At 43.2% G+C, this 19,998-nt stretch overlaps 1 protein-coding gene across 22 annotated transcripts in view; it reads left to right on the top strand.

Moving 5' to 3' along the window:
* TTC3 (tetratricopeptide repeat domain 3) overlaps positions 1–19,998 on the top strand; it is a 148,014-nt gene that overhangs the window by 60,809 nt on the left and 67,207 nt on the right. For 14 of the 22 annotated variants that reach the window (XR_006278693.1, XR_006278695.1, XM_038387967.2 and 11 more), the window contains 3 exons: positions 8,510–8,576; positions 11,601–11,667; positions 15,103–15,240. Coding sequence is in view for 20 of the 22 variants with exons in the window: in XM_038387967.2 (XP_038243895.1) it covers positions 8,510–8,576; positions 11,601–11,667; positions 15,103–15,240 (272 nt within the window). In the remaining 2 variants the exon portion in view is untranslated. Of the gene's footprint in view, positions 1–4,899; positions 5,155–8,509; positions 8,577–11,600; positions 11,668–15,102; positions 15,241–19,998 lie in introns of those variants that run through there. The other 8 variants (XM_043507493.1, XM_043507499.1, XM_043507504.1 and 5 more) reach the window with 2 other exon arrangements.

The following is a 19,998-nucleotide window of genomic DNA, read 5'->3' as shown; positions in this document are numbered from 1 at the left end:
AACCTCCTTTCATGATATTTTTTCCAGACAAGGTCACACTCAAGTTGCATCTGAAGTTCACCCCTAAAGTGTCTTCTGCTTTTCACATGAACCAACTTATTCAGCTTCCAACATTTTACCCTAAACTACACATGGATGAAGAAAAAAGTTTTAGACACAAAATCCCAGAAGTTAAAGGACAAATACCACGAGTAGTATAGCAATGCACACCGTGAGGTCAAACGCCTTGTGAGAGCGGACAAACGGCATTCTATTGATGATCTGATAACACAAGCAGAGAATGCAGCTGCTCGTGGTGAACAAGGAACCATCTACAAAATGACACAGCTGATCAGTGGTAAACGGCAGACACCAACAAACATTCTCATCAGGAACAAACAAGGACACCTACTAACAACTGAAAAAGATCAAGAAATGTGTTGGACAGAGCATTTCAAAGAATTGCTAAACAGGGAGCCACCTAAATAGGAAGCAAACATCCAGGAGGCAGAAGAAGATCTTGATATCAGCAGAGACACTCCAACTAAGGAAGAGATCATTCAAGCCGTCAAATCCTTAAAAAATGGGAAAGCTTCTGGCAAGGATAACTTGAATGCAGAATTGTTCAAGATGAATTCTAAATTAGCAGGACCTATCCTGGCCCCTCTATTTACATCAGTCTGGGAAAGGGAAAAAGTGCCAGATGAGTGGACCAATGGGGTGATAGTGAAGATACCAAAGAAAGAAACTCTCAGTAATTGTAATAACTGGCGTGGTATCACACTTTTATCTGTGCCAAGCAAAGTATTGTGTAAGATCATAGTCCAGCGTATATCAGAGGCAGTTGATAGCGTTCTCAGAAAAGAGCAAGCTGATTTTCTGAAAGGGCGTGGATGCACAGACCAGATCTTCACTCTGCGAAACATAATAGAACAGTGCTTAGAATGGCAATGGCAACTCTACATAAATTTCATAGCCTTTGAGAAGGCTTTTGATAGCATTCAGAGGACTAGCCTATGGTGCATTCTGCGGGCATATGGAATTCTTTTCCATATAATCAACGTCATCAAAAGCTTCTATTTCAACTTTACATGCAGTGTTGATTACAGTGAGCTCAGTTTTGAACTCAAAACAGGAGTAGGTCAGGGGCGTGTCATATATCTGCAATCCTCTTCAACGTTGCCATTGACTGGGTAATGCAGCATACAACAGAAGACATGCCAGAGGCATTAAATGGACACTCTTCTCATCCCTTGAAGACTTGGACTTCGCAGATGATGTCTCTCTTCTATCACATACCCAACACCATATACAAGAAAAAACAATTTGACTCAACACATTCAGCCAGCAAATTGGACTGAAAATCAACTGCAGTAAGGTAGATATCATGACCTTTAATATTGCCTCACCATTACCAGTATGGATAGAGGATTATGTTCTTACCAATGTAGAAATATTCACATACTTGGGCAGCACCATCAGCCAGGACGGTGGAACAAGCCAGATGTCCGGAACAAAATCAGTAAAGCCAGGAACACCTTCAGGAGCTTAAATACAGTCTGGAAATCATCAAAATACAACACCAAAACCAAACTCAAGATTTATCAGAGCTGCGTACTTTCAACACTATAGTGCAGAATATTTATAGTGCAGAATGCTGGAGAATCAGGAAGTATGACATGTCCAAACTGTCTTCGTTCCATACAAACTGCCTCAGAAAAATCCTCCGTACCTTTTGGCCCAGAACAATCTCAAACCAAGATCTATGGATACAGTGCAGCCAAGAGGATCTGAGCACCATCATTGCCAGGAGGCGTTGGAGATGGATCAGTCATGTGCTTTGGATGGAAACTGATTCCATCACCAGAATAGCAATAAGATGGACACCTGAAGGCAAGTGGAAACGAGGCCGCCCCAAAACAACATGGTGAAAAGCTGTGGAAGCCGAGCTGAAAGCCTGGGGCACAGCTGGGGAACCATTGAAAGACTTTCCAGAAACAGACAGGAGTGGAGGAGCTTCGTCACTGCCCTAAACACCAAAGCCGTAATAGGAACATGATGATGATGATGACACATGGATAACAGAGACCATCCTCCATACGGTTAATGTGAGAAGGGACAGAGCAAAGGCCTTTAGAAAATCCCCGAGACTATTCCTCTCCCTTGCGGATAGATCAAAAGGTGCAGCTGTTTCAACTCAGCAACTCTCCAAGTGGGTCTCTGGCTGCTTCAAGCTCTTCTATCAGTTGTTTTGGGAAATGCCCCCATCGTCAATACATACGAACTGCATGAGGTCAGTCTCCTGGTCCATTCTCCAACGTTCTCTCATTCTCTTGCATTCTCCAAGGGTATCCCTAATCAGAGATCTGCAAAGCAACTATCTGGGCATCTGCTCATACTTCTGGTGAACACATCTTGGGGGATTTGGCTACAGACTCCCAATTCGGCACCACAGTTCTGTCATCCATATCAGATATGTAGGGCCCTACCAAATTCATGGCAATGAAAAACATGTCATGGACCGTGAAATCTGTTCTTCTGTTTGCTTTTACCCTATACTATACAGCATTTTTCAAATTGAGGGTCCTGATCCAAAAGGGAGTTGCATGGGGGTTGCGGTATTGCCACCCTTACTTCTGCGTTGCCTTCAGAGCTGGGTGGCCAGAGAGTGGGCGGCTGTTGGCCAGGTGCCCAGCTCTAAAGGCAACAGCCTGCCAGCAGCAGCACAGAAATAAGAATAGCAATACCATGCCACCCTTACTTTTGCGCTGCTGCCTTCAGATCTGAGTGGTCGGAGAGTGGTGGCTGCTGACTGGGGGCCTTCAGAGCTGGTATCCCGGCTAACAGCCACTGCTCTCCAGCTGCCCAGTTCTGAAGGCAGTGCTACCATCAGCAGCAGGGCAGAAGTAAGGGTAGCAGTACCGCAACTCCCCCTACAGCAACTTTGAGACCCCCCACAACTTCTTTTTGTGTCAGAATCCCTACAATTATAACACCATGAAATTTCAGATTTAAATAACTGAAATAATGAAATTTATTATTTTTAAAATCCTCTGACTGTGAAATTGGCCAAAATGGACCTTGAATTTGGTAGGGCCCTATAGATATGACTCCGAAGTCCCAGCCTCCAGTGGTGGATACTGCTCAGGAGTATAGTGACCAGGTGTCTGGTTTTCAAGTGGAACACCCGGTCAAAAAAGGGACCCTTGTGGCTCTGGTCAGTTCTGCTGACCGGGCAGTTAAAGGTCCAGTTGGTGGTGCTGCGGCGCTAAGGCAGGCTAGTCCCTACCTGTCCTGGGGTACCATGGTGTGCCCCAGAAGCGGCCAGCAGGTCTGGCTCCTAGGTGGGGGGGGCATGGGGTTCCGCATACTGCCCCAGCACCTTCTCCACACTCCCATTGACCGGGAACCGGCCCATGGGAGCTGGCGGGGGGGGGGGAGGGGAGTGCTTGCGGATGAGAGCAGCTCATGCTGTGGAGCCTCCTGCCCCCCTTTTCCCCTTGCCTAGGAGCTGGACCTGCTGTTGGCTTCCGGGGTGCAGCAAGGAACCAGGACAGACAGGCAGCCTGCCTTTGCACCACTGACTGGGAGCCGCCAGAGGTAAGCCCATGTCCTGAGCCCCTCAAACCCAGAGCCCCCTCCTGCACTTCAAACCCCTAATCCCCGGCCCCATCCCAGAGCCCATACCCCCTCCCGCACCCCAACTACCTGCGCCAGCCCAGAGCCCCCTCCCGCATCCTGAACCCTTTATTTCTGGCCCCACCCTGGAGCCTGCACCCCCATTGAGAGCCCTCACCCCCCTCCCACACCCCAACCGCCTGCCCCAGTCCAGTGAAAGTGAGTGAGGGTGGGGGAAAGCGAGCCACCGAGGGAGGGGGAATGTAGTCAGCGGGGCCTCGGGGAAGGGGCTGGGCTAGGGTGTTGGTTTTGTGCCAATAGAAAGTTGGCAACCCTACTCAGGAGTCACCTACAGTGGAACACCCATAGGGACACACATCTCAAAGAACACAAGGTGAGTAACTTCTTAAGTGCTTAAGCACAAAAGTAGTCCTGTTGAGACTACACATGCTTAAATGCTTCTGCTGAATTGGGGCCAGAGTAAAGAGCACCTTGCAAGATTGAACTCTAAAACCAGAAGTGGGTACAAAACAATACATGACAGAACAGTAATTTTGAAGAGTGATCTGGTAGTATGAATGATTCACAGGACAATTAAGCATATATATATATATATATGTATAGTACTATGAAGAAATAAGGTATTTTTGAAGCCGGGAAAAGGTACAAAGGGACACGTCTAGACAACTTTGGGTGTAGTGAAGAGATGTGATGTAGTAGGGTTATTGGGAAGGGATGTTAGCTGGCATAGAATTGTGAAGTATTGCAAGGACTTAATGCAGAAAGATCCTATAAGACAGTAAAGAGATCTGTGAAGGGGGAAAATCATGGTCAGGAGGAAAATCATATTGACAGCTGTATGTGGATAGTCTGGAGGGGCAAAATCTGAGTAGCAAGAAGGTTAAGGAGGCTTTTGTAATAGCTGAGGCAAGAGAGGCTCAAGGCATGAACCCAGGTGTTCTTGAGAGAAAAGGCTAACCTGTTTTAGAGATGTTGCAGAAGAAATAATAGGGTCTAGTGAAGGATTGAGCTTTTGGGGAAGAGAGAACACACTAAGGCTAAGCAGATAATAGGGCTGTGATTTGCTGTTACTTAATATGAATTTCTTGGAAAATGTGACTAGCTTTTCATTCTGTGCTCTTTAGAGTTTATAGGGTTTTTGTTTGTTTTTTGTTTTCTTTGTAATTGTCTGTGGTACAAGATATTCTTTGTGTTAATACTGATTTTGGAGGAAATATTTAGGTTGGCCTTGATTTGGGAGGAGGGAGTTATGCTGTGCATGTCTGGTTGTTACAGATTTTAGGTGGGTGGAGGCAGTGAGTATTCTTTTCCGGGTTCTTTGTTCAGTGAAGGGCTGTGGCTTGTGGGAGATTTTATATAGGACCCTTGTGCTTCCATTTCTTTTTAATTTGTATTTGGCTTCTTTTCCTTTCAGTTTGGTTTACATGAATTTTTTTGAGTGTGTTTGCCTTTCTGTAGTATATTTTTGTTCATTCCTAATGGCACTTCCTGTCAGAGTTAGTGTTACTTCTGGTAAAGCTTTAAAGTGTTTCAGGGGTAAGTGCTTTTCATTTACATTTGAATATGTTCTCCTATGGGTATGTTAAGTAAACTTCCACAGAGGTTTTTTTGTAGTTTTGTATTTTAAGAGCAAATTGAGATTCAAAGTACGTATTAGTGCTCTCAGATAAGCAGTGCTTGATCAGGATGATCAGTGGAAGGGGAGACTTATATTACACAACGGAGCAAGTCTTTTTCCTTTTAATTAGTAGCAGCTGTGTTAGTCTGTATTCGCAAAAAGAAAAGGAGTACTTGTGGCACCTTAGAGACTAACAAATTTATTAGAGCATAAGCTTTCGTGAGCTACAGCATTGTTGTCTTTTATATTTTAAATATGAAATGCATTGAAGATAAAATAGAATCATACCAATTGGAATTTTTTTTTCTTTTCTGGACTTAAGTTTGTGTTGCACTTAATATTGTGGTGTCCTTTTCTATATATGCTTTTTAAACATTAGAAGAAGATGGGTTATTACACACTGATTAGGCAAATGGCAGGACAAAGGTACAAAAACTGTTTTTTAATGGGGTTTTGGTTATGTTTTTTAATATTTGCTTGAGTGCAATATCAGTTCCTTAAAAGAAAACTCCAGTGTAATAATGAAAAGAGAATTTAATCTGTACGCTTAAATGCTAAAATGAGGATATACTTAAAACACTGGGTTTCAGACAGGCTCTCACTTGCTAGTTTCCCACAGGCTACAAGTATGAGGAAACTCTATTGTGCATTATTATTTGTAAGTGTCATATTCAGTAAATATTTGAACCTGCACAGTGCAGAGTTCCCACAGAAATCTTAACTTTAGGCTCTTATTTTTTAAAAGGTTTTGGTTTGTGTATTCTAAAGTTGATAATTATTTTATTAAGTCTAAATAACTTTTCATTGTTAACACTGCGGTAATTTCTGTTTTAAAGTGATAAAGATATGCCACTAAGAAGTTTTTAATAAACATATTAGTCCCTGATGCTGCAAATACTTACGCATATGTTTAATTTTTAAGTACATAAATAGTCCCATGGTACTATTCGTGTGAATACAGTGGTGTACCTGTTTAAGTATTTGCAGAATCACAGTCTTAATTTTCATGGTTTTTTTTACTTATAGCATTTGTATTACATTCATATAAAAGATGCCACTAATGTATAATATATTCATTATACATTTTCATCTAAAGTTGCAGTAGCACATATTTTCAAATTAATTTTACAGCGTCTCAGCCTAATTTAAAGCAGTGATTTAAAAAAAATCCTCCTGGAGTACTTCAGTGAGTCAGAATAAAGTATATCCCTGTATTTGCTAAGCTTTCTATCAAGTTGTGATCAATGAGCATCTTTTTTTTTTTAAGGAGAAAACGCTGATTTTCATAATTTAGCATGTCATGAAGAACCCTGGCAAAATCCAGCACTCACCAAATCTATAACTGAACATTGCCAACTATTAATTGTCTATTTAGGAGTCCCAAAACATAATTTTGCTTACACAGATAATCAGATCTTCTGATCATGGACTGGTGAAAAGTTGAACAGCAAAATAATTGCCTGTCTTGTAAAGCTTTCATTTAAAATCTACTAAAAATTCAAAACAAAAATAAAAATGTTAAAAATTGAATTTTGACTTAATAATAAACACACATTCAAACATCCAATCTTACATTTCATTTCCTTCCATCTTTAGGCAAGTAACTGAGCAAAAATGCTTCTCCAACCAGTGATTTCACTTCTTATTTTTAGCAGACCAGAAAAGAAATCAAATACTTTTAAATGTTTTTCTTCATTTTGTTGCATTTTCATTATGTTGTGCTTTTACCTACAGAATTGTCATAAATTAATATAAAAATGCCACTAATGTATAATATGTTCATTATACATTTTATATTATTATTAAAAAAAACAGGGAGTCCTTGTGGCACCTTAGAGACTAACAAATTTTTTTGGTCATAAGCTTTCGTGGGCTAAAACCCGCTTCATCAGCTGCATGGAGTGAAATATACAGCAAGCAGTATATATATATTACAGCACATGAAAAGATGGGAGTGAAATTTGTTAGTCTCTAAGGTGCCACAAGAATTCCATGTTGTTTTTGCTGACACAGACTAACATGGCTACCACTCTGAAACCTTTAAAATTATAGTTTTAAATTATCACAGGAACCAACCAATTGAGTAATCATCACAATATTAAGATATGTGAAGTACTAGAATTAATTATTTGAGTTTGACTTCAATCACTTACCTCCACTAGAGACAATGATAGGTATCCTCGATGGACATTTGTTTAATAAATTCTTCTGAGAGTTCTAATTGACCTAGTATCTCACAGATGACTGGGTTTCTAAGATACGGGCTCAACGATGATGTGTTCAACAATAAATTTTCTGTGGCTATTGATCCTCTGAATCTTTCAAGCAGTTGCACATTTTATAGCCTCAGAGCTTAATATTGGTCTGAGTCAAAGATCTGCAGTCCTAAAGCTAATCTAGGCCAAAATTGTTAAGTCACTAGTAATTTTGGGAAATTTTAAACATCCTAGGGGTGCTTAATTTTTAAAAGTCTTCTATTTAATACTTGCAGAAACTCATGCCAACTTATGGTGTCTCAAGTTTGACATCCAAAATCATTAATCACTTTTTAAAAAATTGGAATTAATCTGTGGTGGAATAATTATAATTTTACAGGAAAAAAAGATCTCTTTTACAATTGCCTGATATGATGTAATAGAGAGGAAGAAACTTTGTCATGTATTCTCCTCACCTGTGGAACATTACAGCATGGACTAGCATAGGTAGAGAAAATAATTTATTTAGATTGGATATACTGGAGTGTTTATTCTCTCCATTTCTTTTCTCTCTCAATGTAAAGTCAGTCGTTTGAACTGAATGAGTCTATTCAGAAAGGTATGCTTTAAGTATTGTGGCTAAATACAGCAAATTGAAATTATAATATGAAATACGTTATTATAAGGCCCATATTGATATTTTAATCATTCAAAAAATTAGACAATGTCAACAGGAATTTTCAAAATGAAATAATTTTTAGCTTGTTGCTGATATAACCGCTTTATAATATGTGATTGTTTAAAAAATAAGTTTATTTAAACAATTATAAGGATTTTTCTTCTTAATTAAAAGGGTCTTCTAGCAAGGGAGAAATTGTACACAAAGTGGTGGTAAATTTCCAAAGTAAACAAACTGGATAAAGAAAGAAATGATATTTTTATTAACTTCTTTCAGTTACATTAATCTGAGATATTTGTAACTGTTGGAGGTACAAAATTTTCAGACAAAATGTGATTTTCAAGTTGGTCTCCTTTTAAATGAATGTTGTCTTCAATTGGTTCAAAATGATATTTTTAGTAACAGGAGAGAATCACCAAAATAAAGGAAAACTAAAGAACAAAACCAGTGATTCTGAAAAGACAAGGTAAGAAATAAATATTTTATCATTTTAGTAACTTTACATGGTGAAAATTTTTGGAAGAACATTAATGAAACTTTCACTGTTCCTATTTTTATATATTCTTGAAGGGACACATTTTCACATGAGGAGGGCATTCAGATATATTGGATACAAACTCTCATTGACATGTTGGAGACTTCAACATTTTGTGCACTCCTAGCTAATAAAGAAGCCGTTCATATATATATATATATATATATAATTTTTTTTTAAAATGGTTGACCAGTAATGGTGGTTCTCATCTTTTTTTGATTCTCTGTAGAAGTCTGTAATATTGAATTTGATCACAGTTGTTTCAATAGCAGTGGATAGTTGTCATAAGCACAAGTTGATTATTTCCTTGAAGGTCCAAGAAGAAGAAACTAAGCTGTAGAAGGAAGAGCCATGATTAAAAATTAGATCTTCATTGACAAAAGGAACCCAGAAAAACAGGACCATATAAATATTATTATCACTGCCAAATTTGCTCAACTTTTCTCCTTCAACAGTTTTTTTGTAATAGTCTTATAATAAGTATCTAAAATCATGTCCCAACAATTCATTAACATTTGTAAGTAAGTGAATGCTCTAACTGAGTTGGCAGCCCTATTTGTGAAGTAGCAAACTTTCTAATTGCACAAAACTAAACACCCTTGCCCTGCCCCCTTCCCTGCCCCTTCCCCAAGGCTCTGCCATGAGGCCCCACCCCCCACTCACTCCATCCTTCCTCCCTCTGTTGCTCACTCTCCCCCACCCTCACTCACTCATTTTTACCAGGTTGGGGTGAGGGCTCTGGCTGCGGGTGTGGGCTCCAGGCTGGAGTTCAGGGTGTGGGAGGAGGCTCCGGGCTGGGGCAGGGGATGGGGGGGTGAGGGCTTCAGCTGGGTGTGCAGGCTCTGGGGTGGGGCTGGGAATGAGGGGTTCAGGTTGTGGGAGGGGGCTCTAGGCTGGGGCAGGGGATTGGGATGAGGGGGGTGACGGCTCTGGTCTGGGAGTGTGGGCTCCAGGGTGAGGCCACAAATGAGGGGTTCAGGATGCGGGAGGTTGCTCTGAGTTGGGACAAGGGATGGGGTGTGGGCTCCGGGAAGGAGTTTGGGTGCAGGAGGGAGCTCATAGCTGGGACAGGGGGTTAGGATGTGGGAGGGGATATGGGATGCAGGCTCCAGAAGGGGGCTCAGGGCTTGGGCAGGGGGTTGGGGCGCAGGAGGGAGTGAGGAGTGCGATTCTGGGTGGTGCTTACTTTGGGCAGCTCCCCGTAAGCAGCGACATGTCTCTCAGCTCCAAGGCATAGCCAGGCGGCTTGCACAGTGTGCACTGCCCCCGGCCTCAGGCACCGCCTCTGCAGCTCCCATTGGCCGGGAGACACCAAGAGCCAGGTAGGGAGCCTGCCTTAGCCCTGCTGTGCTACCAACCGGATTTTTAACTGTCCAGACAGCTCTACTGCCAGGGTCCCTTTTTGACTGGGTGTTCTGGTCGAAAATCGATTACCTGGCAACCCTATACACAAGGCATAGAAGTTATTTTAAAAAACAGATTAGCAAAAAAGGAAAGTAATAGCAGAATTGCTAATTATAACACATTTGTATAGGTTCGAAGATATTGAGATGCTAAAGTGTTAGAATTACCAGAGAAATGTCTATAAACAAATGTCTAAAAATAGTGTGCATATGAGAGAGAGAGGGAATACAAACAAATCCAAATCACTGCTTGTATATGTCACTATCTTGTACCACATAGCTGTTTACTTCTGCCAAAGGGGTTTCTTGATTATAGTAAATGCATTACTGACATTAAGATGAGCTTGTAGCTATTACAGTAGATCTTAATTTGAAAAATAATTATCATAAAAGTCATAAAATAATTATTAAAACTTCTAAGAATGGTACACGGGCTATAAAATTTTGTTAAGTTTGTATTAAGGCTGTGAGTTTTACCTCTCAGATAATTAGATGTGTGATCAAGGATAGGTATTCAAAGATCCTTTGATAGAGAACTGTGTCTAGGTACAACAGAATTTTTTTGGTTTGCTTTTCAGCTGTAACATTCTTTCACAGTGGCTGACTACATAATCTATCATTCTCACAGCCTGAAACAAATTGGTGTTAGTGAAACACCAAAGTATGAAACCCTACTAGGCCATTTTGAAATCATTTTTCAGAGCTGGACTACACTTTGATTAACTTTACAGGTCCAGACAGCTGACTAAATTTCTTTAATTACTACATCTGTCATGGAGAGGCTGCACTATTTGAAGTTTTTGTATTGTTCAGAGGCCATTTGCAATTTTATAAATAAATGCATAATTAGAAAATTCTCGTTAAGAAAATGTGTTGATGCCATTACTTAATCACAATCTACTTTTATATCTTTGTGGCTGTTGCTGTGAAAAGTCTATGGAGCCTAGCCATAACAATGAACGTGTTTATTGTGCAGTCTAGGATACTGTGGATTTCATACTAATTATTGAATTAAAATTTAGCCACACCAGCATAGCTTGGATCATATCATTTTCAAGGTCCCCTCACACTTGCTCTACTCTATACAACAGACACATTCCTTCCTAGAAATCTTCATTTCCTTAGCACACAATCTTTAGGACTCTTCCCATGTGATTGGTGCTTTCTGCCCTTGAACATGGGGCAGAGATGAAGGTATAATCAAATGTCTTTAGAAGCTGAGAGTATGCTTCTCAGCACGGGTAGAGAGATGCATGTTAGCTATGCTGGAGCTAGTGCACTAAAAATAGCAGAGTGGCTCAGGTGGCTAGCCCTATGCCCCGTCCTTGATGCTGCAGTCATACTGTTGTTTTTGTGTGTTAGCTTGAGCAGAGCTAGTGCATATCTGTACCTGCTCTGGGAAGCACCTTCCCAGTTGCTGTGCAGGCATACCCCATATGGCTACATAAGCAAACAAATTTCTTCACCCTCTGAAGAATGGCGTATATAAAATGTATATGTACAAATTCCAATTTAAAAATTGCAGTGATGCTAATACTGTCTTTAATTGTAGAGATCATCTGAGTTTGAAGACCGATTCTAAAAACATCCAGGATAAACTCTGTAGTGCTATCCAACAGGTAAATGAAGGAAACAACTGAAAACACTAGGATCTTAATTGAAAAAACTTTTTCATGTCTCTTGTTTGAATAAATCATGTTATCTTGGCAATAACATTACTTAAGTATTAAAAAATACAACAATGGTATTTAATTAACACGTTGAGGCAGCCCAGGGTTTAACTACACATCTATCAGACAAGCATAAACTTCTGAACAGGGCTATGTATACTCTGGTACAATAGGACCAAATAAAACACCATCAGCCCCTAAATTCTGCTGCAGTGTTAATTTATTGTGTTGCTAATCAAGTGCAGATTAGGACATATTTTAATGGAAGTTTACAATTAAGTAAGCATCAGCTTTGGAAAAGTACCTCTTAGGTGAATATCTTTAAAAATATTACATATTTTGTATGTCATAGAAGCTATCCAATAATCCTCCAAAAGTATCAAAACTCAAGAGACACAAAACTACTTTTAAGGAAGTTGGTATGGTTGACTTTGGGCCATGAATCCTAAGAAAGACATTTATGTCACCAATTTACAGAAAATTCAATACAAGAACCACATAATAATAATAAAAATAACATAAACTGACAACCAGTCACTCAAAGATCAGGAAAATAAATACAAATTCAGATTTATGACAAATTTCAACATCAGCATTTTCTCCATTCTATCCTAAGGGTAGATGAATGTTCTTATTTTTTTTTTTTCAAATAAGGCAATTGTAGTAACCATTTTGTTTTGGAATTCAGCTATGGTTTTTCAGCTTGACTTCTGAAATCTGAATTTTGATGGAAAGTTAATCTAAAATTCATCAAGATAAAACTTTTGAAATTTAAAATGTTCTGTAAGGCCCCAGTGTTTGACACTGGCTAGTCTCAGCACAGAATGAGAAGATGTTAACATGGATTTGACCAGGTCCTTACTTTGAAATCTCACTTCAGTGGTACCAACAGGACTAGTTAGATTTGGCTTTTGTTTTCACTTCGTTCAAATTTTTAATATTTGGGTGAAACATTAATATTTAAAAAATTACTTCAAACATTACAATCATAACTTTTTAATTTCTACTTTAAAGAATCTGAAAATAAAATTTATGTACTGAAAACTAATTTTAGGCATGACTTAGGAGATCATTACAGTCTGTGTAATAGTGAATTTCTTTAGTATTCAGCTTGTTATAACATGTTTTTAATGTATTCATTTGGATTTATGTAAATAGGAAAAAGGGGACCAAATGACACCCTCTAGCACCCTCGCCAAAGCTTAAAAATACACCAAAATAATACCCAAGCGTAATTAAAATACAGCAGTATAATTCAGTATAACACACTATCAGTAAATCAGGCAGCTTAGAATCTCAAGTCATCCTCCCCCATCCAATATTTTCCCACTTTTATCATTCCTTTCCCACCCCCAACCCTATCTTCCATTGCCTGGAGAGACAATGATAAGCTTTATTCATAATTTTTTACATTTAAATTATTTCATATCTTAAAAGAAAATGAGGAATGAAAGCTTATAAAATGGGTTTGCCTGACACAGGAACAATGAGGTATTACGGTGTGTGCGTATACGTACATGTACTGCCCTGTTTGTGCATTGTAAAAATCCTTATGCAGTCTTCTCTAACAAGTAATTGATACGTATGCATAGTAGCTACTTTATGACATTAAATTCAACTTTGTTTTTCCTTAATTACTTGTTCAAAATACTAAGGCTCCAATCCTGCAACTACTTGTGCTTGGAGGTCTTCTGCACAGCAGTCCGTCATGTGGTTCACAGCATAGGATCAGAACCTAAGATATTAGACCACTTTATGAACTAATTACTTTTGTGTTTATCTCATTTATACAGCAACTTTAGAGGAGTAACAAGCTAATACAATACCCAAGATATTTCAGCATTAAATATAAAAGAAAACCAAAAGTGAAAAGATATAGACCAGGGAGAGAAAAAATGTTTTCAAATTGCTTTATTGTTTTAGAGAAATGGGTGAGTGTAAGATGAAAAAATATAGGAAATCTGCTTTTAGATGGTAAAAATGCTGAGGCGCAGACTCTTAAACCGTGGTGGTGAAATCATGGGACGGGACAGAGGAGTTGAGATTTAGAGTGACTAAGGCCTTGTCTACACTACAGAGTTTTGTCAGCAAAAGCTGCTTTTTGCTGACAAAACACAGGAGCTGTACACATTACAAAGCTACTTTTAGCGGCGAAACTCTGCTGTTTTGCAGACAAAATAAAACCACCTCAACGAGAAGCATAAAACTTTTTGCAACAAAGTGTCAGTGTAGACACTGCTGTTTGTTTTGTCGACATAACTGACTTTCACCAGTATCCCTGCGCCCTTCCCTTTCAAAGCTCTGGGAAGCATCTGACAGCTCAGTGTGCTGCTCTGTTTGGGGAACAAAGAACAAATCTTTAGCGTGGAAAGCTCCTGTTCTGCCCTGCACTGGGAACACAGGGGCAGGCAGACTGCTGCTGCAGGGAGCAGGGGGGACGATGGATGATTGCTTGCTGCTTTGACATTTCTCAGCATGGGGAGCTCACAGAGCTGCTCAGGATGCTGCTCCTGGCAGCTGAGGAGGCTGTGGAGAGAACTTGGAGGGAATCATAGAACCAGAGGCTGGCAGAGTGGGCTGCTTCAGGGGAGACTGCGGTGCCGACTGCCAAGCAGAGCCGGGAGCTGATGTGGGGTGTGTGTCCCCCTCCCCCACCTCAGGATAGGTGGTCAGCCTGCTGTCTCGCCAGCCCCAGCCACACCACTCTCCTCTCTCTCCCTCCCGCCACACGCTTCAGTTGAAAAAGCAGCTGACAATCTACTAGGATGTCCCTGAAATGATGGGATTGAGAAACCTGCCGCATGTGATGCTGTACCTGCCCCATGAGGTATTGCAAACCCTTCCCAAAGCATCATGCTGCCAGTTGCACAGTGAGATAGCTACCACAGGGCACTGTGTGGATGCATTCTGCTGACGCAAGATGCTAGTTGGACATGCAATAGCTGTTTTTAATAAAGCACTTTAATTAGAGGGCATAACTTTTTCCAACAAAACTTTGTAGTGTAGACAAAGCCTAGATCTGTGTGGTAGGTTGGAACAGTAGACCATTGACATAGATGGATGACAATTTTTAAATGAATGGGAAGCCAGTGAAGTTGTGGCGGGTGGGGGGAGAGGGAGGGAGAGGGGAATGGGTCTGAAACAATATTTTTAAAATTTACCAAATTTGCTTCTGCACAAACTGTGAATACCCACCAGGGAGGTAAAAGTGAATGTTGTCACTGAACTAAATTTAAAAAGGTGGAACTCTTGTAGATGCAGAAAAATGCATAAAATATTGAACTCTGATATTATTTAACCACTTGGATTACATTTTTAATAATTAGTAGCTTGTTTCATAACATAGTCAACAAAATTTGATTTAGTTAAGATTGATTTTTGTAGGTGGATTTAACTGTGTTGCCAGAAATGTTGAAGTCGCTTGTTCATGATGGCTATACAGCCTTGACGGACCAGCGTTGTCACAGTGCTAAACAATTCTTTTCACGGTTATTGAATATTTTGGATCCTTCAGAGTTAAAGGTAAGGAGGAAGGTGCTCTGGGCTACTTATTAGCGATGATTGAGCCTTGACATGTAAGTTTTATATTTCACTGCTTTTCCCCCCGCAAAGCAATCATTATTATTATTATTATTATGATTTATTATTACTTGTTTCCAGTCACATTCCACTATGTGCTAGGCATTGTACAAATGTAAAAAAAAAAGTAGTGTGTCTCAAATAGCTTATAATTTAAAAAGACAGAGAATAGGAAAAAAGATACAACATATAAAGTGATTATGGTGATCATGGACAACATCTTGTCATTAAAATGTATTGGGAATACAAGTTTTTATCTGTGTGCATATATACAAAATTGCACATCCTAAACATTTTAAGATGTGATCCATAACCATATTTATTCTTTCTCTTTAGATTGTAAACTCTTTGTGGCAAATACCGTGATTTTTCTTTAATTATCTAATCTATCCCCAATAACCTTCTTACATATTCTCATTGTCATACATTTCATACAATTTTTAATGTAGTTTTCAGTATCTGCTCCTGGGAGAATTATGCGCCACTGCACAATGCAGAATTTGCTCAGAATTAATGTCCTGCACAAGCAGCTCCTTATGGAGGTGGCACTTAGACCGCAGCTTCCACCGGCATGACAAGACCTGGCACCTAGTTCATCAGTGTGTAGCGCGCCGGCGACTGTGGTGGAAGCGGCACTGCGGAAGGACTCTGTCAGAGACCTGCGGCACCGATGCTCCCCAGCACTGAAAAAGGCTGGATTGACTCAGCACGGCTCCCACTCCCCGGTGCAGAAGCGGCACCAGAAGCAAGGGAGGAGCAGCTCTCCATCCCAGAGGTCCACCCCTGTGGAGTGCGCCAATGGGGTGTGTCCTTAAGAAGAGCACCCAGCACCAAAGCCTGCGGAGATGGCACCATTGACTTAGGCCCTGCAAGGAGTACCGTCGAGTCCAGTGCCGTTGGACTCTCCAGCCCAGGTCATCCACCTTGGACACCTTTAAGGCCATGAGGGACCTCATCGCCATGACAGTGCCAAGGTCACCCACCCTCCGCACCAAGCCTCCGGTATCAAATCGCATGGCACCGTCTCAAGGCAAACTAGTGATGCTCCGTCCCTCGGCGCTGCTCACAATCCTGGCACCAGTCATACTTGCGGCACTGCTCCAGGTTACGCCAGTGCTCCTGCTCGTTATGCTGATCCATGCGTCGATCCCCGTTGCGTGGCAGGTCCCACTCCTGGCACCAGTCCCAGTGCCGCTCAGCGACCCTGCGCAGCTCCAGGTCACGGCACTGCTCTCCGGCGTGGCACTGCTCACAGGATCAGCTCCGCTCGGCACCACCCTGGCCATAGCAGTCCAGGTCTTCGGACTCGGAGGCGGGATCTAGATACTCAGAGCAGGGTTGGCACCAGTCGGGCCATGGATGCTCTGAGATGGGGCCAGGGCCGTGGCCTGCACAGTGGCAGGGACCAGTGCAGTGGCCATTTTGGATCCTTTGGGCATACCACCAAGCGCAAGGCGCCCAGTCTAAAGGCTCCCGATCAGCCACCTCTGAACTGTTGGTGCCAGAGGCTTCTGCCAGTTGCCCCACCCCTCAGGGTGCTGAGGAGGTGCAGTGCCCTCTCTTCCCCCCTCCCAACCAAATTCCAACTCCGGTTCCTAAGCAGAATCCTGGTCCAGCCAGTGAGATAGGACAGGAAGTCCCTGATGAGCAGGAGGACCCTGTTTCCCCATTAGCCTCCTCATCCTCCTCCCCAGACAAGGCCATTGCAGGCACTTCTGTCTCCGGACTGTCACCCCATAAACAGCCGCACCCACCAGGACCTCCTTCGCAGGGTGGCGCGCAACATGGGTCTGCAGGCCGAGGAGGTGGTGGAGTTGGAGGACCTGATGGTCGACATCTTGGCCCCGGAAGATCCTTGGAGGGTGGCTCTGCTCCTCATTAAGACCATACAGGCCAATGCCAAGACCATCTGGCAGACCCCGTCCTCCATCCCTCCCATCGCTAAGGGCGTTGAGATGAAATACTTCATCCCGTTGAAGGAGTACGAATACCTCTTCACACACCCGCAGCCTTGTTCATTGGTGGTTGCAGCAGTGAACAAAGAGAGGTAGGGACCAAGCGCCTGGACTTGTCTGGGCGTAAGGTGTACTTGATTTGGGAGGTAGGGAGGGGGGAGCTGCAACTCTGGATTGCCAATCAGCAGGCCATTCTGAGCCGGTATAACTTCAACTCCTGGAACTTGATTCTCATAATTCGAGCTGGTTCCGTCAGAGAACAGGGAGGAGTTTGGAGCCATAGTGGAGTATGGCAAAGTGGTGGCACGGACCTCTTTACAGACCTCACTGGATACTGCGGACTCGGCCGTGCACACCTTGTCTTCCGTTATCGCCATGAGGCGTAGTTCTTGGTTGCAAGCCTCGGGCCTTCCGCCTGAGGTTCAACAGACAATGCAGGACCTGCCTTTTGATGGGGCAGGCCTGTTCACGGAGCAGACTGACTCTCGGCTACATGGTCTAAAAGACGGGCTGCTATGAAATCTTTGTGTATTCACACCCCCGCAACCCAACGCAAACATTTCAAGCCCCAACAACAGCAGCAGTGCTGCTACTCTTCTTGGCTGAGGCAGGACTTCTACAGGAAAAGGGGCAGGAACGGCTGAAGGAAGCCTTCCAACCCCCCTTTCCTGGCTGGGCCAGTGCCCGACTAATCCATCATCTGGTTCCAAGCTGGCCTTTTGAAGGGGCGCCCAAGCACAGTGCACCAGCCTCGATTATGGATCCTTCCCCGTCTTTTTTTGATCCCACTTCTACCGTGCTTGGTCCCAAATAACTTCGGCCAGCTGGGTCCTCCATATGGTGGAAGTGGGATATTCTCTCCAGTTCTGCTTCTACCCTCCCTCCCACCCACCCCCCTTCCCTGTCTCATTTCAGGGACCCCTCTCCCGAGCAACTCCTTATCCAGGAGGTGTAGGCATCATAGGAGCGGTGGAGGAGGTTCCTCAGGAGCTAAGGAGCAAGGGATTCTACTCCCAATACTTCCTAATCCCCAAGGCCAAGGTGGGGTCTCAAACCCATTCTAGATCTGTGCGGACTCAACAAATTAATGGTAAAGTTGAAGTTCTGCATGGTCTCCCTGGTCACCATTATCCTCTCCCTGGATCCGGGAGACTGGTATGCTGCCCTCAACATGAAGGATCCGCACTTCCATCTAGCGATTTGTCTCACGCACCGGCTCTTTGTACGCTTCATGGTCAACCACAAGCAATACCAATACCAATACCACTGTCCTACCATTTGGCCTCTCAACAGCGCCCCAAGTGTTCACCAACCGCATGTTGGTGGTGACTGCTTTCCTCCATCGACAGCAGGTACAAGTATACCCCTACCTCGATGACTGGCTGCTTAGGGGCCACACCAGGGGGCAAGTGCAGTCCCAAATCCGTTTAGTCAGGTACATGTTTGAGGAACTGGGTGTCTTCCTCAACTTGGGGAAGTCGACCTTGGAACCGACCCAAAGAATAGAATTCATTGGAGCAGTATTAGACTTGGTTCAGGCACAAGTTCTTCTGCCAGAGACCCAAGTCTGAGCCATCACGGACATAATTCAAAGCCTCCAGCAATTCCAAACCACAGCAGCAAGGGGGTGCCTGAGTCTCCTCGGCCACATGGCTGCTTTCACTTATGTGACCTGGCACGCCAGGCTGCTGCTCAGACCTTTGCAGGCATGGCTCACATTAGCCTACCACCCGAGGTGCAACAGCTTGAATTTGGTGGTCACGGTGCCAGGGCAGGTCCTCTCATCCCTCTACTGGTGGCTCAACCCTCAAGCAGTGTGCGAAGGAGTCCCCTTCCACAACCCTCAACCTTCCTTGTCTCTGGTTACGGTTACATAGGCTCTGGGATTGGTGCGCATCTGGGAGACCTCCAGACACAGGGCCTGTGGTCACAGGACGAGCTCTCCCTGCATATCAACATCAAGGAGCTGAGGGCAGTGCGCCTAGCCTGCGGGCCTTTCAGGCCCAACTACAAGGCCAGTGCGTAGTGCTTCTAATGGACAACACCTCAGCCATGTTTTACATCAACAAGCAGGGTGGAGCCCGTTCCTCTCCCCTATGCCAGGAGGCCCTCCGGCTGTGGGAGTTCTGCATAGCCCACTCCATTCACCTGGAAGCATCCTTTCTACCAGGAGTTCAGAACATACTGGCGGGCCACTTCAGCAGGTCCTTCTGCATACACAAGTGGTCCATCCGGTCGGATGTCATACACCTCATTTTCCAAAGGTGGGGGTTTCCCCAGGTCGACCTGTTTGCCACCTGACACAACAGGGACTGTCCAATATTCTGCACCTGCTCCTTCTAAAGTCACAGCCACGGATCATTCACGGACGCATTCCTGCTACCCTGGAGAGGTCGCCTGCTCTATGCCTTTCCACCGTTCCCTCTCGTGCTCAAGGTCCGCAGGGAGGGGGCAAAGGTAATTCTGATAGCTCCAGTGTGGCCTGGACAGCACTGGTAAAACATGATACTGGAGGTGTCGGTGGATGCACCGGTCATGTTACCTCTCCTCCCCGACTTACTCCGGACCACAGTTGCCTCCATCACCCCGACCTGCGGTCCCTCCACCTCACGGCTTGGAAGCTTCATGGCTGAACTCCATGGAACTTCTGTGCTCAGAACAAGTAAGGGAGGTCCTCCTTGGCAGCAGGAAGCCCTACACTAGACCCACATATTTGGCAAAGTGGAAGAGATTCTCTTGCTGGTGT

Source organism: Dermochelys coriacea, chromosome 1 (assembly GCF_009764565.3).
Source record: "Dermochelys coriacea isolate rDerCor1 chromosome 1, rDerCor1.pri.v4, whole genome shotgun sequence".
Taxonomy (NCBI): domain Eukaryota; kingdom Metazoa; phylum Chordata; order Testudines; family Dermochelyidae; genus Dermochelys; species Dermochelys coriacea.
The sequence above is the reverse complement of the archived record's forward strand: the minus strand, read 5'-3'. Positions and strand labels throughout refer to the sequence as shown.